At 38.8% G+C, this 25,474-nt stretch overlaps 1 protein-coding gene across 8 annotated transcripts in view; it reads left to right on the top strand.

Annotated features, from left to right (window-relative positions):
• ST3GAL3 (ST3 beta-galactoside alpha-2,3-sialyltransferase 3) overlaps positions 1 to 25,474 on the top strand; it is a 195,290-nt gene that overhangs the window by 2,902 nt on the left and 166,914 nt on the right. The window contains exon 3 of one of the 8 annotated variants that reach the window (XM_068965254.1): positions 23,512 to 23,530. The exons of the other annotated variants lie outside the window; for them this stretch is intronic. Coding sequence (XP_068821355.1) covers positions 23,512 to 23,530 — 19 coding nt within the window. The remainder of the gene's footprint in view (positions 1 to 23,511; positions 23,531 to 25,474) is intronic. 8 annotated transcript variants of the gene reach the window in all.

The following is a 25,474-nucleotide window of genomic DNA, read 5'->3' as shown; positions in this document are numbered from 1 at the left end:
TACTATAATGTGTCGTATTCTGAAAGAGAGCTCTGTGTGAAATGCCATGTTAGAGCATGGAATTCCTTCCCGCCAGGAAATTTTAAGAATTAATCCCGAGGCATGTTGTATTAATAGGAAGATGCACACTGTTCTTTCTTGAGCAGTTTAGAGCTGCATGTGGCCAGTGCTTAGTCAGATTGCCAGGGCTTGAGTCAAGTGCTTAATCTAAAGGTTTCCTGTGTGAGATTGGTCCTAGTTATCAAAGTGTTTTTAAAAGTTCTGTATCTTGAGGTTTCCTGTTCTGCATGTTAAGGGGCTTGGAAGTTGCCAGTCTGACTAACAACAAGTGAAACACTGACGGACTGAAAATTCAACTCTTCTTGGCTCTGTAAGAGAGAAGAGCATGCAGGGCAGACCATTGCCACCATGTCTGGAGAAAACCACTGAAAAAAAGTTTAAAAAGTAGAACCTATATGCTAAAAAAGGAAAGAAAATAGAATCATAAATTGCTCGATTAAAACCATAAAAAGCATAAAAAGAGAAGAAGATAAAAATAAGAATAAAAAATGAGGGCAACAGATAGAACACTGTAATGAATATGGTATTACTCCAAATATATTGGTAGTCACTTTGAATATCAGTGGTCTAAATGCACCAATTACAAGACAGAGATTGGACCAAACAAACAAGACTCAACTGTCTGTTGTCTACAAGAAACCCATTTTAATTATAAAGACACATATAAATTAAAAGTAAATGGAGAAAAATATACGGTGCTAACACTAGTCAAAACAAGTAGGAGTAGATGTGTTAATTTCAGACAAAGCAGCCTTCAAAGCAAGGAAAGTTATCACTGATAAAGAAGGCACTGCATAATGATAAAGGGGTTGGTTCTCTAAGAAGGCATAAAAATTCTCAATGTGTATGTGCATAACAATAGAGTCTCAAACCATGAGGCAAAAATTAGTAAAATTGCAAAGAGAAGTAGCTGAATACTATCATAGTTGGAGACTCCAACACCACTTTGTCAGAAATGAACAGATCCAGCAGGCAGGAAATCTGTAAGAACCTAATTGAATCCAATCACACCATCAATCAATTGGCTATAATTGATGCCTATAGACTACTTCACCTGGCAACAACAGGATATGCATTTCTTCTCAAGTTCACATGCAACATTCAAGATAGACCATGTTCTGGGCCATAAAACACACCTTTTTTTTTCCCCTTCAAGTATAGCTAATTTGGCAATATTAGGTTCATTTCTAACATGTAGCAAAATGATTCAATTTATATACATATATATGTACACAAACACACATATACATATATATTCCATTATATTTTATTCCATAATATTGAATATAGTTCCCTATGCTATATAGGGAGGACCTTATTGTTTATTTTATGTATAATAGTTTGTATCTGCTAATGTCAAGCTCCTAATTTAACCCCTCTCCCCCTTTTCCCTTTTGGTAACCATAAGTTTGTTTTCCATGTCTGTGGGTCTGTTTCTGTTTTGTTGGTAAGTTCATTTGTATCATATTTTTTTTTTGTTTATTCTTGGATATAGTGGATTAACAATGTTATGTTAGTTTCAGGTATACAGCAAAGTGAATCAGTTATACATGTATATATTCTTTTTTAGAGTCTTTTTCCATACAGGTTATTGCAGATCATTGAGTAGAGTTCCCTGTGCTCACAGCAGGGCCTTACTATTTATCTGTTTTATGTATGGTAGTGTATATATGTTAATCCCACTCTCTTAATTTATCCCCTCATCTCTTAACTTTGGTAACCAAAAGTGTTTTCTACATCTGTGAGCCTGTTTCTGTTTTGTCAATAAGTTCATTTGTATGATATTTTAGATTCTACAAATAAGAGATATCATATGCTATTTGTCTTTCTCTGACTTACTTCACTTAGTGTGATAATCCTAGGTCCATCATTTTACTACAAATGACAGTATCTCATTCTTTTTCCATAAACATCTTAACAAATTTATAAGAATAGAAATCATACAATGTGTTATTTCAGACCACAAAAGAATTAAACTAGAAATCAATGAAAGAAAGATAACTAGAAAATCCCCAAATACATGAAGACTAAACTGTATACTTCTAAGTACAACTTGGGTCAAAAAAGAAATATATGAGATTTAAAAAATATTTTTAACTGAATGAAATGATAGCCAAACTGATAAAAAAAAATATGGGATGTAGCAAGATCAGAGGGAAATTTATAGTGTTGAAACATATATTAGAAAAGAAGAAAGATCTAAAATCAGTTATCTAAGTTTCCACCTTCAGTTCAGCTCAGTTCAGTCACTCAGTTGTGTCTGACTCTTTGTGACCCCATGAATTGCAGCACGCCAGGCCTCCCTGTCCATCACCAACTCCCAGAGTTTACTCAAACTCATGTCCATTGAGTCGGTGATGCCATCCAACCATCTTATCCTCTGTCATCCCCTTCTCCTCCTGCTCTCAATCTTTTCCAGCATCTTTTCAAATGGTCTTTTCAAATGAGTCAGCTCTTCGCATCAGGTGGCCAAAGTATTGGAGTTTCAGCTTCACCATCAGTGCTTCCAATGAACACCCAGGACTGATCTCCTTTAGGATGGACTAGTTGGATCTCCTTGCAGTCCAAGGGACTCTCAAGAGTCTTCTCCAACACCACAGTTCAAAAGCATCAGTTCTTCAGTGCTCAGCTTTCTATATAGTCCAACTCTCACATCTGTACATGACCACTGGAAAAACCGTAGCCTTAACTAGATGGACCTTTGTTGGCAAAGTAATGTCTCTGCTTTTTAATATGCTATCTATGTTGGTCATAACTTTCCTTCCAAGGAGTAAGCAAGCGTCTTTTAATTTCATGGTTGCAATCACCATCTGCAGTGATTTTGGAGCCCAGGAGAATAAAGTCAGCCACTGTTTCTACTGTTTCCCCATCTATTTCCCATGAAGGGATGGGACCAGATGCCATGATCTTCGTTTTCTGAATGTTGAGCTTTAAGCCAACTTTTTCACTCTTCTCTTTCACTTTCATCAAGAGGCTCCTTAGTTCTTCTTCACTCTTTGCCATAAGGGTGGTGTCACCTGCATATCTGAGGTTATTGATATTTCTCCTGGCAATCTTGATTCCAGCTTGTGCTTCCTCCAGCCCAGCGTTTCTCATGATGTACTCTGCATATAAGTTAAATAAGCAGGGTGACAAATATACAGCCTTGACATATTCCTTTTCCTATTTGGAACCAGTCTGTTGTTCCATGTCCAGTTCTAACTGTTGCTTCTTGACCTGCTTACAGATTTCTCAGGAGGCAGGTCAGGTGGTCTGGTATTCCCATCTCTTTCAGAATTTTCCAGAGTTTATTGTGATCTACATAGTCAAAGGCTTTGGCATAGTCAATAAAGCAGAAGTAGATGTTTTTCTGGAACTCTTGCTTTTTGGATGATCCAGCAGATGTTGGCAATTTGATCTCTGGTTCCTCTGTCTTTTCTAAAATCAGCTTGAACATTTGGAAGTTCACGGTTCATGTATTGCTGAAGCCTGGCTTGGAGAATTTTAAGCATTACTTTAGTTGCATGTGACCTGACTTTAAGACTTATTATAAAGCTACAGTGATCAAAATAGTGTAGTATTAGCAGAAGACTAGACAAATAGAGCAGTGGAACATTGATAGGGAGCCCAGAAATAGACCCACATGTAGTCAATTGATAAAGGAGCAAAAGCAATATAATGGAGAAAAGATAGTTGTTTTAACAAAGTGGTGCTGGAACAACTGGACATCCATATACCAAAAAAAAAAAAAAATCTAGATAGACATTATATCTTTCACAAAAATTAACTCAAAATGGATCACAGATCTAAATGTAAAACATAAAACTTTAAAATTTTTGGAAGATAAAGGATAAAACCTACATGACCTTGGATTTGGTGATGACTTTTTAGATACCCTGGTGGCTTAGGGGTTAAAGCATCCGCCTGGAATGTGGGAGACCCGGGTTCAATCCCTGGGTGGGGAAGATCCCCTGGAGAAGGAAAATGGCAACCCACTCCAGTACTCTTGCCTGGAGAATCCCACGGAGGGAGGAGCCTGGTAGGCTATAGTCCATGGGGTCACAAAGAGTTGGACATGACTGAGCGACTTCACTTTCACTTCACTTTTAGATACAACACGAAAGGCACAATTCATGAAAGAAAGCAGTAAAAAACTGGACTTCATTAAAGTTAAAAGCTTCTGCTCTGTAAAGAGAATGAAAAAATAATTTACAGTTTGGAATAAAATATTTGTAAAGGACACATCTCATAAAGGATTTTATTCAAAATATATGAACTCTTAAAACTCAACAGTGAGAACATAGGTACAGGTAACCCTGTTTAAAAATTAGCCAAAGACCTCAAGAAAGAATGTATACAGATGGAAAATAAACATGAAAAAATTCTCTACATCATGTATCATCAGGGAAATGCAAACTAACAATGAGATACCACTACATACCTATTAGAATGGCAAAAATCTGGAACACTAATAATACCAAATGCTGGCAAGGTTGTGGAACAATGAGAACTCTCATTCATTGCAGGTGGAAACTTAAAATGGTACAGCTACTTTGGAAAATAGTTTAACAGTTTCTTATGAAACAAAACATACTCCATGCTCCAGCAATCACATTCCTTGGTATTTATCCAAATGAATATTGTGTCCAGAACCTATAGTTGTATGTTTATGATGTTTTATTCATAAGCAAACTTGGAAGCAACCTAGATGTCCTTCAATAGTTGAATGGATAACTAAACTGTAGTACATCCAGACAATGGAATATGATTAAGTGCTAACAAGAAATGAACTACCAAAGGCATGAGATGATATGGAGGAACCTTAAATGCATATTGCTAAGTCTTGAGTGGATGAGTCCCATTAAGTTAGAGAAGTGTGAAACACCATGGGCTTTCCTCAGATCCACGCTAAACTTGGCATTAAATCATGGCTACATAAGTTCAAGGTGATCAGGCAGTAATTGAACTACTACTTTGTTTTGGGGTGGTGGTGCTGTACTGCATGGCATGTGGGATCTTATTTCCCCAGCTAGGGATTGAACTTGTGCTCCCGGCAATGGCAGTGCAGAGTCTTAACCTCTGGACCGTCAGGGAAGTCCCTGAACTGCTTCCGTTCTTGTTTTTCTTTAAGCTTTATTCATGCATTTGTTTTTGGCTGTTGCTGTCTGAGGGCTTTCTCTGTGGTGAGTGGGGGCTGCTCTTCGTTGTGTTGTGTGAGCTTCTCACTGTGGTGGCCTCTCGCTGTGGAGCACAGACTCTAAGTAGTTGGGCTTCGGTAGTTGTGGCTCAGAGACTCCAGAGCACGGGCTCAGTAGTTGTGCCACACGGGCTTAGTTGCCCTGCAGCATATGGGATCTAACCGGACCAGGGATTGAACCTGTGTCCCCTGCACTGGCAGGCAGATTCTTAACCACTGGAGCACCAGGGAAGCCCCCTGGATTGCCTCATAAAGCACAAATCAATGCTCTTCAGAGAAAGATAATAATACTCAGTTTCTACATGTAATATCTATAGTGTCCAGTGTTCAGTAAGTTATTAGACATATAAACAGGAAAATGCAATACACATTCAAGGAAAAACTCCAAGTCTGTGGGTAAGTTGTCTCAGATTTTGGACTTGGTGATAAAGTAGCTATTATTGATAATCTGAAGAATGAAAAGAAGTACAGTGAACAGTAAGTAGTCTTAGCAGATAAATAGATGCTATAAAAAAGAACCAAATGCATAGTCAATATCTGAACAGTATAGGAACAGAAATTAATTTTTCATTTAATACTAGACTGGATAAAACAGAGGAAGTCAATGAACTTGAAGAGGGTGTAATAGAAATTATCCAATCTGAGCCATAGAAAGAAAAAAAAAATATATTGAAGAAAAATGAACAGAACCTCAGGGACCTGTGGGACAATATAAAAATTTTTTAATATATATGAGAATTGGGCAGAAAAATAGTTTGAAGAAATAATGGCTGAAAACTTTCTGAATTTGGTGGAAACAAATTAACTGATAGATCTAGGAAGCTCAGCAAACTGTAATAAGGATAAATATTGGGGGGAGAGAAGAAACCGAGGTACATCACAAACTTGTGAAATTTAAAAATGAAAACCGTGAAAGAGAAAAGGAAACATTCTGTATGAGGGTAAGAAATTCCACCGACTTTTCACCATAAACAAAAAGAACACAATGAAAGATCCTTAAATGTTGAAAGAAAATACCAAGAACTTGTCATTCCAGAATTCTTTATCTACGGAAAATATCCTGCAAAACTGAGGATGAAATAAAGACATTTTCAAATGGAGAATAGTTGAGAGAATTTGTTGCTAGCAGAACTGTATAACAAAAGAATCCTAAAGGATATTCTTCAGGCCAGTGGGAAGTGATACCAGATGGAAACTTGGATCCACAGGAAAAAATGAAGATCACTGGAAATGATAAATAATGGGAAATATGAGAGACTTTTTTTCCTCTTCTCATAACTTGCTTAAAAGACAACTAATTACTTAAAGCAAAGATAAAGAGTCTGTAAAGTGAGGCTGAGAACATGTGTAGAAATAAAAAGATAGGCCAACACTTGCATAAAGATTGGGGGGGAGTGAATGGAATTTTGCTGTTGTAAGATTATTACATTTGTGCAAAACAAGAAATGGGAAATAGGAATGTTGTGTATCAAGTAAGTAAAGGGTAGTTTAGTTCAGTTCAGTTCAGTCGCTCAGTCGTGTCCGACTCTTTGCGACCCCATGAATCGCAGCACGCCAGGCCTCCCTGTCCATCACCAACTCACGGAGTTCACTCAGACTCACGTCCATCGAGTCAGTGATGCCATCCAGCCATCTCATCCTCTGTCGTCCCCTTCTCCTCCTGCCCCCAATCCCTCCCAGCATCAGAGTCTTTTCCAATGAGTCAGCTCTTCGCATGACGTGGCCAAAGTACTGGAGTTTCAGCTTTAGCATCATTTCTTCCAAAGAAATCCCAGGGTTGATCTCCTTCAGAATGGACTGGTTGGATCTCCTTGCAGTCCAAGGGACTCTCAAGAGTCTTCTCCAACACCACACTTCAAAAGCATCAATTCTTTGGCGCTCAGCCTTCTTCACAGTCCAACTCTCACATCCATACATGACCACAGGAAAAACCATAGCCTTGACTAGATGGACCTTTGTTGGCAAAGTAATGTCTCTGCTTTTGAATATACTATCTAGGTTGGTCATAACTTTTCTTCCAAGGAGTAAGCGTCTTTTAATTTCATGGCTGCAGTCACCATCTGCAGTGATCTTGAAGCCCCAAAAATAAAGCCTGACACTGTTTCTACTGTTTCCCCATCTATTTCCCATGAAGTGATGGGACCGGATGCCATGATCTTCGTTTTCTGAATGTTGAGCTTTAAGCCAACTTTTTCACTCTCCTCTTTCACTTTCATCAAGAGGCTTTTTAGCTCCTCTTCACTTTGTGCCATAAGGGTGGTGTCATCTGCATATCTGAGGCTATTGATATTTCTCCCGGCAATCTTGATTTCAGCTTGTGTTTCTTCCAGCCCAGCGTTTCTCATGATGTACTCTGCATAGAAGTTAAATAAGCAGGGTGACAATATACAGCCTTGATGTACTCCTTTTCCTATTTGGAGCCAGTCTATTGTTCCATGTCCAGTTCTAACTGTTGCTTCCTGACCTGCATACAGATTTCTCAAGAGGCAGGTTAGGTGGTCTGATATTCCCATCTCTTTCAGAATTTTCCACAGTTTATTGTGATCCCCACAGTCAAAGGCTTTGGCATAGTCAATAAAGCAGAAATAGATGTTTTTCTGGAACTCTCTTGCTTTTTCCATGATCCAGCGGATGTTGGCAATTTGATCTCTGGTTCCTCTGCCTTTTCTAAATCCAGCTTGAACATCAGGGAGTTCGCGGTTCACATATTGCTGAAGCCTGGCTTGGAGAATTTTGAGCATTGCTTTACTAGCATGTGAGATGAGTGCAATTGTGCAGTAGTTTGAGCATTCTTTGGCATTGCCTTTCTTTGGAATTGGAATGAAAACTGACCTTTTCCAGCCCTGTGGCCACTGCTGAGTTTTCCAAATTTGCTGGCATATTGAGTGCAGCACTTTCACAGCAGCATCTTTCAGGATTTGAAACAGCTCAACTGGAATTCCATCACCTCCACTAGCTTTGTTCGTAGAGATGCTTTCTAAGGCCCACTTGACTTCACATTCCAAGATGTCTGGTTCTAGATTAGTGATCACATCATCATGATTATCTGGGTCGTGAAGATCTTTTTTGTACAGTTCTTCTGTGTATTCTTGCCACCTCTTCTTAATATCTTCTGCTTCTGTTAGGTCCAGACCATTTCTGTCCTTTATCGAGCCCATCTTTGCATGAAATGTTCCCTTGGTATCTCTAATTTTCTTGAAGAGATCTCTAGTCTTTCCCATTCTGTTGTTTTCCTCTATTTCTTTGCATTGATGGCTGAAGAAGGCTTTCTTATCTCTTCTTGCTATTCTTTGGAACTCGGCATTCAGATGCTTATATCTTTCCTTTTCTCCTTTGCTTTTCGCCTCTCTTCTTCTCACAGCTATTTGTAAGGCCTCCCCAGACAGCCATTTTGCTTTGTTGCATTTCTTTTCCATGGGGATGGTCTTGATCCCTGTGTCCTGTACAATGTCACGAACCTCCATCCATAGTTCATCAGGCACTCTATCAGATCTAGACCCTTAAATCTATTTCTCACTTCCACTGTATAATCATAAGGGATTTGATTTAGGTCATACCTGAATGGTCTAGCGGTTTTCCCTACTTTCTTCAATTTAAGTCTGAATTTGGCAATAAGGAGTAGAGTAAATATAAAATGTCATATGTAGAAAGGTATTATAATGACTTTGATAAGTGAAAGGTATGGTTCCTATCCATGTTCTACTTATTGCCTAGTAGAATAACTAGTAAAAAAAATAACAAAAAGAAGTTTTTATCTAAGAAATCAATAGAAGAAATAAAATAGAACACTATAAAATTTCAGTTAATCCCAGAAAAGAGAAATATAAGAAGAAAAAAACAAGGCAGAAATGGAAAACAAATTGTAAGACAGTTGACTTCATCCTTACTATATAAATGATTACATTTAAATATGAACAGATTAAAACTCCAGATAAAGTCAGAAACCATCAGAATGGTTAATGAAGCAGAATCTAACTATGTCCTAATATGAGACATATGTATTAAAGACACAGATGGGTTCAAAGTAAAAGGATGGAAAATATATAAACAATAAGCATTTGGTACAGCTATATTAATTTCAGCAAATTATACTTCAAGACAGATGAGAGAGGGTCATTACTTAATGATAAAAGGAGAAATTCACCAGGAAGACATATATAAATGTGTATGTGTACCTAATAACAAAGTATCACACCTCGTTAAGCAGAAGCTAATAAGACTAAATAACTAAAAAGAAACAAATAAGAAAGGCAGTGACAGACTGAGACAGCATATTAAAAAGCAGAGACATTACTTTGCTGACAAAGGTCCGTACAGTGAAAGCTATGGTTTTCCCAGTAGTCATGTATGGACGTGAGAGGTGGACCGTAAAAAACACTGTGCACAGAAGAATGAGGCCTTCAGACTGTAGTGCTGGAGAAGACTCGAGAGTCCCTTGGGCAGAAAGGAGATCAAACCAGTCAATCCTAAAGGAAACCAACTCTGAACGTTCATTGGAAGGACTGATGCTGAAGGTGAAGCTCCAATACTTTGGCTACCTGGTGCGAAGAGCAGACTCACTGGAAGCCTCTGATCTTGGGAAAGATTGAAGGCAGGAGGAGAAGGGGGTCACAGAGGATGAGATGGTTGGATGGCATCACCGACTCAACGGACATGAGTTTGAGTAAAACCCTGGGAGATAGTGAAGGGCAGGGAAGCCTGATGTGCTGCGGTCTACAGGGTTGCAAAGACTGGAACACACTGAGTGACTGCACAACAACCAATAGATTAAAGGGAGAAAAGGATGAATCCACACTCATGTTCAGATATACTAATACCCACTCAGTAATTAGTAAGACAAGTCAGAAAATCTGTAAGGCTATAGAAGATCTCAGCAGCACTATCAACTACTTCTTCCTAATTGAGATTTATAGAACACTTTACCCAATAATGGCAGAATATGCATTCTTTTCAAGTGTAAGCAGCATGTTCATTGAGGCTGATACTAGGCCATAAAATAAGTCTCAATACATTTTAAAAGATTGAAATCTTAGTATATTCTGTGGTTAAGATGGAAGCAAATTAGAAATCAGTAAGACAGTAATTACAGGTACAGGCAAATTAAAACTTGCAGGCCAAATCCAGCTGGCTGCCTGTTTCTGTAAAATTTTATCAGAACACAACTGTATGTATATAAATTCATTTACATATTGTCAGTTGCTACTTTTGTGCTATAATGGCAACATTTTAAAAATTCATTTTTATTGAAGTATAGTGGATTTACAATGTTGTGTTTGTTTCAGGTGTAAAACAGCGAAGTAATTCAGTTATGCATACATACATACATACATAGTTTCAGATTTTTTTTCTTATAGGTTATTACAAAATATTGAACATAGTTCCCTATGCTGTACAGTGGGCCTTGTTGTTTATCTGTGCTGTATACTGTAGTACATATGTTAATCCCAAACTCCTAGTTTATCCCTTACCCTTTCTCTTTTGGTAACTATTAAGTTTGTTTTCTATGTCTGTGAGTCTGTTTCTATTTTGCATATAAGTTCATGTTGTCATTTTTTTTACAGTTTCCACATATAAGCAATATATATTTGTCTTTGGCTTTCTTCATTTAGTACAGGAATCTCTAGGTCCATCCATGTTGCTGCAAATGGCACCATTTCATTCTTTTTCATGGCTAAGTAATATTCTACTGTATAAATATACCACATCATCTTTATCCATTCATATGTTGATAGACATTTAGGTTGCTTCCATGTCTTAGCCATTGTAAATAGTGTTGCTATGAACATTGGGGTGCATGTGTGTTTTCAAATTATGGTTGTATCTGGATATATGCCCAAGAGTGGAATTTAAAAATCATATGATAACTCTATTTTTGGTCTTCTAAGGAAACTTCATACTGTATTCCACAGTGGATGTACCAGTTTACAATCCCACCAACAGTCTAGATGGGTTCCCTTTTCTCCATACATTGAATAGTTGTGACAGAGACTTTCTGGCCTGCAAAGTCAGAATATTTATTTTCTGGCCTTTACAGAAAAAGGTTGTTGACTCCTCAAATATTTGCATATTAAACAAGCTCTTAGGTAATTCGTAGATTAAAGGTGAAACCAAAAGAAAAAACAGAAAATATTTTAAACTGACTGATTATGAAATTCTATATATTAAAATTTGTTGGGTATAGCAAGAACAATGTTTAGAGGAAAACTTTTAACTTTAAATGACTACATTAGAAAATAAAGTCTTAAAAACAGTCATCTCCAGTTCTACCTTAAAAGACTAAAAGAAGAAGGGTGAATTTAATCCAGAGCAAGCAGAAGAAAATAAATGATACAGATATGAACAGAAATCAGTGAAACAGAACAAATAATTGGGAAACTTAAGAAAACCAATATTTGTTATTTGATAAAATTAAGAAAATTGATAAATTCCTAACAAGAATAGTCATGGAGATACCAAAGGCACAGGCAACAAAAGAAAAACAAATTGCATTTCAAATTGAAGCTTTTTTGCTTTAAGGGACAGTGTCAACAGCATGAAAAAGCAACCAGTGGAAAGGGAGAGAATATTTGCAAATCATATATCTGATAACAGATTGATATCCAGAATATGTAGAAAACGCCTGCAACTCATGATTCAGGGGCTTCCCTGATGGCCCAGTGGTTCAGACTCTGTGCTCCCAATGCAGGGGGCCTGGGTTTGATCACTGGTCAGGGAACTAGACCCTTCATAACTCTATTAAGAGTTCACATTGCCACAACTAAGACCCAGCAGAGACACATTAATTAATTAATTAAAAAATAACCCAATTCAGAAATTGGCAAAGGACTTGCATAGACCCTTCTCCAAAGCAGATACACCTAAATGACCAATAAACATATGAAAACATACTCAACATCATTAATCATTCAGTTCAGTTCAGTTCAGTTGCTCAGTCGTGTTCGACTCTTTGCAACCCCATGAATCGCAGCACGCCAGGCCTCCCTGTCCATCACCAACTCCCAGAGTTCACTCAGATTCACGTCCATCGAGTCGGTGATGCCATCCAGCCATCTCATCCTCTGTCGTCCCCTTCTCCTCCTGCCCCAATCCCTCCCAGCATCAGTCTTTTCCAATGAGTCAACTCTTCACATGAGGTGGCCAAAGTATTGGAGTTTCACCTTCAGCATCATTCCTTCCAAAGAACACCCAGGACTGATCTCATTTAGGATGGACTGCTTGGATCTCCTTGCAGAGTCTTCTCCAACACCATAGTTCAAACACATCAATTCTTCGGTGCTCAGCTTTCTTCACAGTCCAACTCTCACATCCATACATGACCACTGGAAAAACCATAGCCTTGACTAGACAGAACTTTGTTGGCAAAGGAATGTCTCTGCTTTTGAATATACTATCTAGGTTGGTCATAACTTTTCTTCCAAGGAGTAAGCGTCTTTTAATTTCATGGCTGCAGTGATTTTGGAGCCCTAAAAAATAAAGTCTGACACTGTTTCCACTGTTTCCCCATCTATTTCCCATGAAGTGATGGGACCAGATGCCATGATCTTAGTTTTCTGAATGTTGAGGGAAATGCACACCAAAACTACAGTGAAATATCATTTCACACTCATTAGGATGGTTATCAAGAAATAAAATAACAAATATTGGCAGTGATGTGGAGAAATTGGAACCCTTGTTGCATTGCTGGTGGGAATGTAAAATGCATTCTTTTGTGCATTCCTAAGTGCACCTGTTGTGGAAAATGATATGATTTATGAAAAAATTTTAAATTACTGTATGGTCCTGCATTTTTACTTCTGGGTATATACCAAAAAGAAGTGAAAGCAGAGACTTGAACAGATATTTGTTCATATGTGTTCATAGCAAAATTATTCACAGTTCTCAAAAGATAGAAGCAACCCAAGTGTTCATCAGTGGGTGAACAGATGAAGAAAATGTGGTGTATACATACAACAGAATATTATTTCACCTTAGAAAAGAAAGGAATTTTGACACACTATATGGATGAACTTTATATTCATGGTGCTAAATTTAATATCGCAGTCACTGAAGGACCACTGTTGTATGATTCTATTACTTGAGGTTCCTAGGGTAGTCAAATTCATAGAGATAGGAGATAGAATGGCAGTTGCCAGGACCTGGAGAAAGGAGGGGGATGGAGATTCAGTGTTTAATGGGTACAGAGTTTCACCTGGGAAAGATGAAAAAGTTCTGGAGATGGAACTTTTGAAGAGATTTAGTGCTTTGCTCTGGATTAGGTTTTTGCTAAAGATAACGCGACTGGTTTGATCGTCTATCCGGACCACTAAAATACTTTCTCTGTGTCAGCAGTAAGACTGTTTTGTGTTCTTATTATTCTGTGTGTTCTGTGGATTAGCACTTTTAATTTCCTTCAAGAACTTTTTCTTTGCATCCATAACTTGGCTGTTTAGTGAAAGAGGCCAAGCTTTTGGCCTGTCTTGGCTTTTGATATGCCTTCGTTACTAAGCTTAATCATTTCTGGCTTTTGATTTAAATGGAGAGACGTGCAACTCTTCTTTTTGCTGGAACCCTTAGAGGCCATTGTGTATTATTATTCTACTTGGCCTAATTTCAGTGCTGTTGTGTTTCAGGGAAGCCCGAGGTGAGGGAGAGAGGTGGAGAACCGGCCCATTGGTGGAGCAGTCAGAATACAGGCAACATTTATCCATTAAGTTCACCATCTTATATGACCACTGTGACACCCCAAACAATTACAATGATAACATCAAAGATCACTCATCACAGGTCACCATAACAAATATAATAAAAATGGGAGAAAAACGTTTGAAATATTGCAGGAATTGCCAAAATATGACATAGCCCCAAGAAGTAAGCAAATACTGGTGGAAAAATGGTGTCCATAGACTTGCTAGATGATACAGGTTGCCACTAGTCTTCAGTTTGTAAAAGAGCTCAATGCTGCAAAATACAGCAATGAAATGAGGTATACTTATAATAGGTTGTGTTTCAGGTAATTATAGGAATTTTGTCTGCATGTGGGTGTGAGTGGTGATAGCTATGTAGTACAATTGAATATTGCATGGTGTTCATGTTCCCTAACGGAATACTGATTTAGAGTTCCACAGCAAACTCCAGTAAAATGTTAGTTTTGATTTTATTTATACTGTGTTTTTGTAACTACTCAGTTATTTACTTTCTGAGTTTCTAATAAATGCTGCTGCTGCTGCTGCTGCTGAGTCACTTTAGTCGTGTCTGACTCTGCGACCCCATAGACGGCCGCCCACCAGGCTCCCCCGTCCCTGGATTCTCCAGGCAAGAACACTAGAGTGGGTTGCCATTTCCTTCTCCAATGCATGAAAGTGAAAAGTGAAAGAGAAGTCACTCAGTCGTGTCCAACTCTTCACGACCCCATGGACTGCAGCCTACCAGCCTCCTCCGTCCATGGGATTTTCCAGGCAAGAGTACTGGAGTGGGGTGCCATCGCCTTCTCCTTCTAATAACTAGGTAATGCCTAGTTATAAATAAAAAAATGAAAGTCTGTGAAATTCCGTGAAAGGACTGCATATTTGGATCGATTTGTAGACATCAAAAGAACCTATCAGTAGACCACAGATCATACTTTGAGAATCACTACTTGCTGTGAAAGTGTATGTGATGATGGGAAGGATGCAAGAAGGTCCCTGCTGCCGTCTTATTGCTCTTCTGCCACCCTTGCTGATCTCATGTTCTAAACACATTACACCCACTCTCTTCTAGATTGCAGACTGTTGGCAGGGTTTTTCTGCCTCTTTGGTTTGATGAAAGCTCTTCCTGCTTCTAATAGAGGCAGTTTCTGAGGGGATTCCCCAAGCTGGGCCTCTTGTAACCCAATTCTTTCCTACACACAGTTGTCTCAGAATTTGAGGGCTTCCCTGGTGGCTCAGAGGGTAAAGCATCTGCCTGCAATGCTGGAGACCCGGGTTCAATACCTGGGTCAGGAAGATCCCCTGGAGAAGGAAATGGCAACCCACTCCAGTACCCTTGCCTGGAGAATCCCAGGGACAGAGAAGCCTGGTAGGCTACAGTCCATGGAGTCGCAAAGAGTGGGACACAACTGAGCGACTTCACTTTCACTTTCACTGGGTTAGGAGGGCTCCAGCAGATTGGAGGATGCTCAGGCACAGCCTCACACCAGATTCTTAATGTATGTGTGTGTGTCTAGTCCACTTACCTTCAGAGAATCCCAGTTCAGTACAGAAATCTATACCTACTTACACCCAAGTTATGGGCTACCTCTGTTTATCTCTGTAAAGAGGAGGAGAGACTTGCTCTCCCAGATATTAAGACCTTCTTAAAGCCACACTATTAGAGACTGAGCAATTTCACTTTCACTTTTCACTTTCATGCACTGGAGAAGGAAATGGCAACCCACTCCAGTGTTCTTGCCTGGAGAACCCCAGGGACGGGAGAGGGGCCTGGTGGGCTGCTGTCTATAGGGTCAAGCAGAGTCGGACACGACTGAAGCGACTCAGCAGCAGCAGCAGAAGCAGAGTATAAAAGTGACAACATAAATCAAAGGAGAAAGGAAATACTGAGTTAAAGAAAGCTGCATCCATACCTAACTCTATGTAAAAATGTAGACTTTAGATGAACTAAAGATTTACATGAGAATAGGAAAATTAAAATGTTAATAGAAAATGAAAGATTATCTTTGTGACTTAGATGTCAAGGGGAAGGACTAACAAAACCTTTAAAAGCACAACTCATAAAACAAAAAAAAATGATGAATTTGTCCAAATAAAATTTAAAGATTTTTGTGCCATTAATGACATTTCAGACAAAGTTAACATATAGATACTATACTGGAAGAAGGAATTTTCACTATTTAAAATTTGCAAGACTTGATATCTAAAATACACAAGGAACTCCTGAAAATCAAGAAGAAAAAGGCAGCAACTGCAGTAGAAAGTGGTCAAAGAATTGGAACAAGGAATTTACAGAATAAGAAACTCATAAGGCTAAGCATATAAATAGATCTTCAAACTCATGGGCTTTGAGAAACATTAAAATTAAAATAAGAAATCACTTTATACCCCTTAGAAGTTGGATAATGTCAAATATTGACAGAAATGTGAGAATATAGTATCCTTGGCTGGTGGGAAAGTAGACTGATAAAGCCATTCTGGAACTCAGTTTAGCAGTAATTAATCAGCTGAAGTATATGTACATCATTTAGCTCAGCAAATCTGCTCCTGTATATAGATTCCATGAAACTTATCAGAGATATTCATTATTTGTAGACCCAGCGGATTGAAGGACAAATGCCTTTCTATTCTATGGGTGAGGTGAATAGATAAAATACAGGGTATTTATACATGAAATGGTAATGCATCTGTTAGAAGTAACAGTTCATATATACATAAAACAACATGGGTAGAATTTTAAAATATAGTTTGAGTCAAAAATGAAACAGAATAACAGTACCACTTATATAAATTAAAAAGACAGGTATACAAAGATTTTTTAGGATACAAAAAGCATAAAAAAGAAACAAAAAGCATGAGCTATAAAAAATTAAAATGTGATAAATTAAACTTGACCAAAATTAAAAATGTTTGTTCTTTAAAAAGCACTGATACAATAAAAAGCAAGTCACAGAATGGAAAAGAATATGTAATATTTGTCTAATATTTAATACAGTATTCAATTATAAAATATTCAATAGTTGTATGTATTTATATCTGAAGTGTATAAACAGTTCTTATAAATTAATGATAAGTTAACAAAAAAGGGCAAAAGATTTGAAGAGACACTTCACAAAAGAAGAGATATGAATGGCCAATAAACACATGAAAAGATTCTCAACATTGTTATTCATCATGGAAATGCAAATTGTAGCTACAATGAGATAACACTATATACCTGTGAGAATCACTCCGATTTTTAAAGAAATGGTAACAAAGCATTGGTAATAATAATGAAACAATTAGAATTCTCATATGTTGCTGTTGTGAATGTAAAATAGTGCAACCACTTTGGCAGGCTCTTAAAAAGTTTCCATACACCTGCCAAATGACACTTTTTCACTCTTGAGTCTTTACCTAAGAAAAATAAAAATGTATGACCACTTAAAGACTTGTACATAAGTCTTCATAGCAGCTTTATTCCCAGGATTCCCAACCTGGAAATAACTCAAATGTTTACCGGCAGACAAAATGTGGTATATCCACACCATGATATACTGTTCAGCAATGGAAAAGAACAAAGTTGATTTGCCCAACATGAATGAATGTCAAACGCACATATGAGCAAAAGAAACTAGACACACACACAACAGTTCAGTTCAGTCGCTCAGTCGTGTCCGACTCTTTGCGACCCCATGAATCGCAGCACTCCAGGCCTCCCTGTCCGCCACCAACTCACGGACTTCACTCAGATTCACATCCATCGAGTCAGTGATGCCATCCAGCCATCTCATCCTCTGTTGTCCCCTTCTCCTCCTGCCCCCAATCCCTCCCAGCATCAGAGTCTTTTCCAATGAGTCAACTCTTCACATGAGGTGGCCAAAGTACTGGAGTTTCAGCTTTAGCATCATTCCTTCCAAAGAAATCCCAGGGTTGATCTTCAGAAAGGACTGGTTGGATCTCCTTGCAGTCCAAGGGACTCTCAAGAGTCTTCTCCAACACCACAGTTCATACGCATCAATTCTTTGGCGCTCAGCCTTCTTCACAGTCCAACTCTCACATCCATACATGACCACAGGAAAAACCATAGCCTTGACTAGATGGACCTTAGTCAGCAAAGTAATGTCTCTGCTTTTGAATATCCTATCTAGGTTTGTCATAACTTTTCTTCCAAGGAGTAAGCGTCTTTTAATTTCATGGCTGCAGTCACCATCTGCAGTAATTTTGGAGCCCCAAAAAATAAAGTCTGACACTGTTTCCACTGTTTCCCCATCTATTTCCCATGAAGTGATGGGACCAGATGCCATGATCTTCGTTTTCTGAATGTTGAGCTTTAAGCCAACTTTTTCACTCTCCTCTTTCACTTTCATCAAGAGGCTTTTTAGCTCCTCTTCACTTTCTGCAATAAGGGTGGTGTCATCTGCATATCTGAGGTGATTGATATTTCTCCCGGCAATCTTGATTTTAGCTTGTGTTTCTTCCAGCCCAGCGTTTCTCATGATGTACTCTGCATATAAGTTAAATAAGCAGGGTGACAATATACAGCCTTGACGTACTCCTTTTCCTATTTGGAACCAGTCTGTTGTTCCATGTCCAGTTCTAACTGTTGTTTCCTGGCCTGCATACAGATTTCTCAAGAGGCAGGTCAGCTGGTCTGGGATTCCCATCTCTTTCAGAATTTTCCACAGTTTATTGTGATCTACACAGTCAAAGGCTTTGGCATAGTCAATAAAGCAGAAATGGATGTTTTTCTGGAACTCTCTTGCTTTTTCCATGATCCAGCGGATGTTGGCAATTTGATCTCTGGTTCCTCTGCCTTTTCTAAAACCAGCTTGAACATCAGGGAGTTCGCGGTTCACGTATTACTGAAGCCTGGCTTGGAGAATTTTGAGCATTACTTTACTAGCGTGTGAGATGAGTGCAATTGTGCAGTAGTTTGAGCATTCTTTAGCATTGCCTTTCTTTGGAATTGGAATGAAAACTGACCTTTTCCAGCCCTGTGGCCACTGCTGAGTTTTCCAAATTTGCTGGCATATTGAGTGCAGCACTTTCACAGCAGCATCTTTCAGGATTTGAAACAGCTCAACTGGAATTCCATCACCTCCACTAGCTTTGTTCGTAGAGATGCTTTCTAAGGCCCACTTGACTTCACATTCCAAGATGTCTGGTTCTAGATTAGTGATCACATCATCATGATTATCTGGGTCATGAAGATCTTTTTTGTACAGTTCTTCTGTGTATTCTTGCCACCTCTTCTTAATATCTTCTGCTTCTGTTAGGTCCAGACCATTTCTGTCCTTTATCGAGCCCATCTTTGCATGAAATGTTCCCTTGGTATCTCTAATTTTCTTGAAGAGATCTCTAGTCTTTCCCATTCTGTTGTTTTCCTCTATTTCTTTGCATTGATGGCTGAAGAAGGCTTTCTTATCTCTTCTTGCTATTCTTTGGAACTCGGCATTCAGATGCTTATATCTTTCCTTTTCTCCTTTGCTTTTCGCCTCTCTTCTTCTCACAGCTATTTGTAAGGCCTCCCCAGACAGCCATTTTGCTTTGTTGCATTTCTTTTCCATGGGGATGGTCTTGATCCCTGTGTCCTGTACAATGTCACGAACCTCCATCCATAGTTCATCAGGCACTCTATCTATCAGATCTAGGCCCTTTAATCTTTTCTCACTTCCACTGTATAATCATAAGGGATTTGATTTAGGTCATACCTGAATGGTCTAGCGGTTTTCCCTACTTTCTTCAATTTGAGTCTGAATTTGTTAATAAGGAGTTCATGATCTGAGCCACAGTCAGCTCCCGGTCTTGTTTTTGTTGACTGTATAGAGCTTCTCCATCTTTGGTTGCAAAGAATATAATCAATCTGATTTTGGTGTTGACCATCTGGTGATATCCATGTGTAGAGTCTTCTCTTGTGTTGTTGGAAGAGGGTCTTTGCTATGACCAGTGCATTTTCTTGGCAAAACTCTATTAGTCTTTGCCCTGCTTCATTCCGCATTCCAAGGCCAAGTTTGCCTGTTACTCCAGGTGTTTCTTGACTTCCTACTTTTGCATTCTAGTCCCCTATAATGAAAAGGACATCTTTTTTGGGTGTTAGTTCTAAAAGGTCTTGTAGGTCTTCATAAAACCGTTCAACTTCAGCTTCTTCAGCGTTACTGGTTGGGGCATAGACTTGGATTACCGTGATATTGAATGGTTTGCCTTGGAGACGAACAGAGATCATTCTTTCATTTTTGAGATTGCATCCAAGTACTGCATTTCGGACTCTTTTGTTGACCATGATGGCTACTCCATTTCTTCTGAGGGATTCCTGCCTACAGTAGTAGACATAATGGTCATTTGAGGTAAACACCCATTCTAGTCCATTTTAGTTTGCTGATTCCTAGAATGTCGATGTTCACTCTTGCCATCTCTTGTTTGACCACTTCCAATTTGCCTTGATTCATGGACCTGACATTCCAGGTTCCTATGCAATATTGCTCTTTTCAGCATTGGATCTTGCTTCTATCACCAGTCACATCCACAGCTGGGTATTGTTTTTGCTTGGCTCCATCCCTTCATTCTTTCTAGAGTTATTTCTCCACTGATCTCCAGTAGCATATTGTGCACCTACTGACCTGGCGGGTTCCTCTTTCAGTATCCTATCATTTTGCCTTTTCATACTGTTCATGGGGTTCTCAAGGCAAGAATACTGAAGTGGTTTGCCATTCCCTTCTCCAATGGACCACATTCTGTCAGACCTCTCCACCATGACCCACCTGTCTTGGGTTACCCCACGGGCATGGCTTAGTATCATTGAGTTAGACAAGGCTGTGGTCCTAGTATGATTAGATTGACTAGTTTTCTGTGAGTATGGTTTCAGGGTGTCTGCCCTCTGATGCCCTCTTGCAACACCTACCATCTTACTTGGGTTTCTCTTACCTTGGGTGTGGGGTATCTCTGCACGGCTGCTCCAGCAAGGCGTAGCCACTGCTCCTTACCTTGGATGAGGGGTGTCTTTTCACCGCTGCCCTTCCTGACCTTCAACGTGGGATGGCTCCTCTAGGCCCTCCTGCGCCCAGGCAGCCACCGCTCCTTGGACGTGGGGTTGCTCTTCCCGTCCGCTGCCCCTGGCCTCAGGCGCGAGGTGGCTCCTCTCGGTTGCCGTCTCTGGCCTCGGGTGCCGGGTAGCTCCTCTCGGATGTCGCCCCTGACCTTGGACACGGGGTAGCTCCTCTCAGCCATTCCTGCGCCATTGCAGCCTGGCACACTCGGCTTCCGTCCCTGACCTCGGACATGGGGTAAGTGCGCCGCCGGCGGTGCGCCACAAAAGAAACTGGACACAGAAGAGTACATACTGTATATTTCCATTTATATAAAATGCAAACTAAACATCAGTAACTAAAAGCAGATCAGTCCTTAACTGGATAAAAGATGAAGGGAGTGATGGATTGCAGAAGAACACGGGGAGTTTCTTGATAGAAATGTTCTGTGTCTTGATTGTAGTGGTGATTTCATGAATGTATATAACTGTCAGAACACTTCAAATTGTATTTGAAGCAATTTAAAACTCTTTAAGTGAAGCAATTTATGTAACTTATTCCTAGATAAAGTTGGTATGAAAAAAGTAAATGTACATAAAACATATGCTTAAAAAAGATAAGCATATATATGTATAAAACACAAGAGAATAGTTGTCTTTGTAAATGAAAGGAAATGGGGAAAAGGGAGAACAAAAATTATGATTTGATTTGTGTTATTTTCCATAGGGTTCCATGCAGTTTTGGTGTGGGTGGATTCACTTTCTGTATATCTGCACATTTCATGATAGGAGAATGGTCTATTGGGCATAAGAAGAAGGCCCCCTAGGGAGCAGAATGACCATTATGTACCTTGAAAACCACAAAATATTGCTGTGAGAAATGAAGGAATACTGAAATGGAGATACACTATGTTCATGGATCAGAAGACAAGATTATTTTCAGTTTGCCTTTGTTATACCCAGTGTCCGAGTCCCCAGAACTGAGAGAATAAAACATCCACAGCAATGCAAAGGCATAAAGCGGTTTATTGCTAGCTCGGGCCACGGCTCCTGTCACATCCAACACAGTGGAGTAGAACAAGAGCCCCGAGCCCAGATTTACAGCAGTGCTTATAAGTTTAGAACAGAGACAGGGAGTTGGCAAGGGTTGATTGGCTGCAGGGGTTTCCTGGTATTTACTGATTGGCCAGTCATCATCCCTCTGATTGGCCAGAGTTATCATCTCTCTGATTGGCCAGAGTTATCATCTCTCTGATTGGCCAGAGTTACCATCCCTGGAAGCCCCGAAAGCATGACTCAGGGATTATTTTTGGCCTAGTGCACCTCTCTGAGCCTGTCATGGCTCTGGTGAGGTTGTAACATTACCCCATAACAGCTTTAAGAGTCAGTGTATTCCTGGGAGTTCCCTGGTGGTCCAGTGCGTAGGCGCTCTCACTGTGTGGTTCAGTCCCTGGTCTGGGAACTAAGCTCCCACAGGCTGCACAGCATGGCCAAAAAAAAAGCAAAAGTCAGTGGATTCCCAATCAAACTCTCAGAAGGCTTGGTATATTTTTTTTTTTTTGGCAAGGCGAAGGGTGTGGGGAGTGGGAAGAAATTGACAGCTGACTCTAAAATTAAAATGACCTGTGCCTGTAATCCCAGCTACTCGGAAGGCTGAGGCTGGAAGATCGCTTGAGCTCAGGAGTTCTGGGCTGCAGTGCGCTCTGTGGATCCGGTGTCCAAAGTTCGGCATCGATATGGTGACCTCCCAGGAGTGGGGCCCACCAGGTTGCCTAAGGCGTGGTGAACCGGCCCAGGTCAGAAACGGAGCAGGTCAAAACTCCCGTGCTGATCAGAGAGTTTAGAATAGTCAAAAACAATTTTTAAAAATAACAAAGTTGGAGGGTTTATGTTACCTGCTTTCAAAACTTACTGTAAAGTTACAATAGTCAAGTCAAGATAAGAGTGGTACTAGTTTTAAGATGGACAGTAGATCAGTGAAACAAGAAATAGCCCAGAAGTAGACCCACACGTATATGGCAGACTGATGTTTGATAAAGGTGCTAAGGCAATTCAATAAAAAAAGAAAATTTTTTTTTTCTGTAAATGGTAGCAAACAAACAAATCTCAATTGAAATGTGCCATACACCTATATGGAAGTGCTAAGACTATCAAACTCATAGAACAAAATATAGGAGAGAATCTTGAGTTTGGTAATGATTTCTGAACTAGGGCAAGAAAAAAGCACTAGAAAATTAACAGATTGGACTTCATCAAAGCTAAAAATTTTGCTCTTTGAAAAAAATCACGAAAATGTAAAGGCAAGCCATAGACTGGGAGAAGACTATATGAATTGATACTTTACCAGAACAGATATGTAGATGTCAAGTAAGCACACGAAAAGATACTCAAAATCATTAGTCACTGTGAGAAAATGGGAAATAAAACCACAATAAGATATTACTCTAAAGCCTTTAGAATGGCTCAAATTAAAAAGATGGACTGTGTCAGCTGTTGTCCTGGATGTGGAACTGTAACACGTAAACACTACTGGTAGAAATGTAAACCACTTTGAAAAACAGCTTGGCAGTTTTTAAAAAAATTAAACATCCACCTTACCGTACCTCCAGCCATTCCAGTCCAAGCGAGGTGCAACCATATGTTCATACAAAGACTTGTACATGAATGTTCATGGCAGCTTTACTTATAATAACCAAAAAACTAGAAATAACTCAAAGATAGGTAAATGGGTAAATTGTGATATGCCTATACAATGAAAGGCTACTCAATATTAAAACAATGAACAGAATGAAACACTATTTTTTCTAGTTTTATTGAGATATAATTGACATATAGCATTATACTGGTTTCAAGTGTACAGCATGACTATTTGATATATGTATATATTGCAAAATGATTATAATAAGTTTAGTTAATATTCATCACCTCCCATAGTTATAAAAATGGAATTAACTATGGATACACAAATAACATGGATGAATCTCAAAATAAGTGTGCTGAGTGAAAGAAGCCAGACACAAATGAGTACATAAAATATGGTTCTATTTATAAAAGACAAACTTAATTATAGGGATGAAAAGCAGATCAAGGGTAGTATGAAATGGGGTAGGTGATCAGGTGGATTTAAAGGGGCATGAGGTACTTTGGGGCTTGATACATATGTTCATTATCTTAATTGTGATGATTTTGTAAATATATGTCAAAATTCATCAAGTTGTATACTTTATATTAATATATGTATAGTCCTTGTATGTTAATTAGACCTCAGTAATAACTTTTTAAAAATAGAGAAGAAACGGTTGATTACCTTCAAAGGAATAACAAACTGATAGTTGATTACTCAAGAGTAGCAATACAAACTGGGAGACAGTGAAGCATTTTGCTGTGTTCGAATGTGTCAACCTAGAACCTGCACATGCAGTGAAACCATTTATCAAGAATGAGACAAACACTGAAGAAAGTCCACTACCAATAGTTAAAAGCACTTACAAAATAAAAACTTCAGAACAAAGAGAATGATTCCGGAAGAAGATGCAGGAAGGAATGGTAAGCAAAGAAAACAGCAAACATGAGCATCACTTTAAGTAAATATTGAACAGCAGTATTGTCCAAATATTTGGCGTTATAAAAGCAAAAAGATGGAACCATATTACTAGTCAATGATAGCATATAAGTTGAGAGAAGATGTTAAGAGTTAAACAAGAGTTTCTTGTATTGTTTGGTAAGAGGGTTAAGTATATTTGATGAGTTTAAGTAAATATGCAGGTAAGGTTTCTGGTATAACTACTATGCAAATAGAGTACATAACTTAAAAACTAACAAAAAATGTAATAAGAAAAAATATAGGAAAGTCAAACAAAGAAATAATTTTTAAGAAAGAGACTCCCCCTCAATATCTGAAACGAAAGGTTGAATAGTCGGTAATTTAAGCAAGAAGAGTGTGCTTATAAGACGTCATCTCTCTAAATGAAGCAGAGAGCTATCTTTTGTAGCAGCGTGGTTTTCAGAGTTTGGTCAAGAGTACTAATATCTTCTTATTAACACGATACTGACTGCCCATTGCAGTGTGTTAACATTTGCACTAATACTGTAAATTGATGGTAGGTAAAACTGTTCACACCTTTGCACAGATGAAAGCAGTGGCACCGACTGTACTATCAGTTGTATTTTTCATTGCCACGCAGAGTAAAAACAAGCAGAAAGCTGTTTCAGAAACTGATGAGAATCTGAATTTCTCATGTTGTAAATTAAAGACATTTGCAAAAAATCTAAAATGATGCCACTCTGTTCCTACATTTGTTTTGAAAAGCTATTTCTTCATAGAATTATGATATGTATGATAATATGTAGTGGGTTTATTATTAATTTTAAATAAATTACTATTTTGAAATTTCTTAGTTTCCAATATATTAAATACTAATGTACTTATTAACCTATATACACAAATACTCTTTGGAGCCCTCAGTGAGTTTTAGGAGTGTTAAAAAGGGCCTGATACCAAAAGTTTAAGAACTACTGTTTGTTCTGGCTCCTTCAGAGGAGAGGAGCTCGGGGATTGGTGGACTTTCAGAA

The sequence above is a fragment of the Capricornis sumatraensis genome, chromosome 2, assembly GCF_032405125.1.
Source record: "Capricornis sumatraensis isolate serow.1 chromosome 2, serow.2, whole genome shotgun sequence".
In the NCBI taxonomy this organism is placed as follows: Eukaryota; Metazoa; Chordata; class Mammalia; order Artiodactyla; family Bovidae; genus Capricornis; species Capricornis sumatraensis.
The sequence above is the reverse complement of the archived record's forward strand: the minus strand, read 5'-3'. Positions and strand labels throughout refer to the sequence as shown.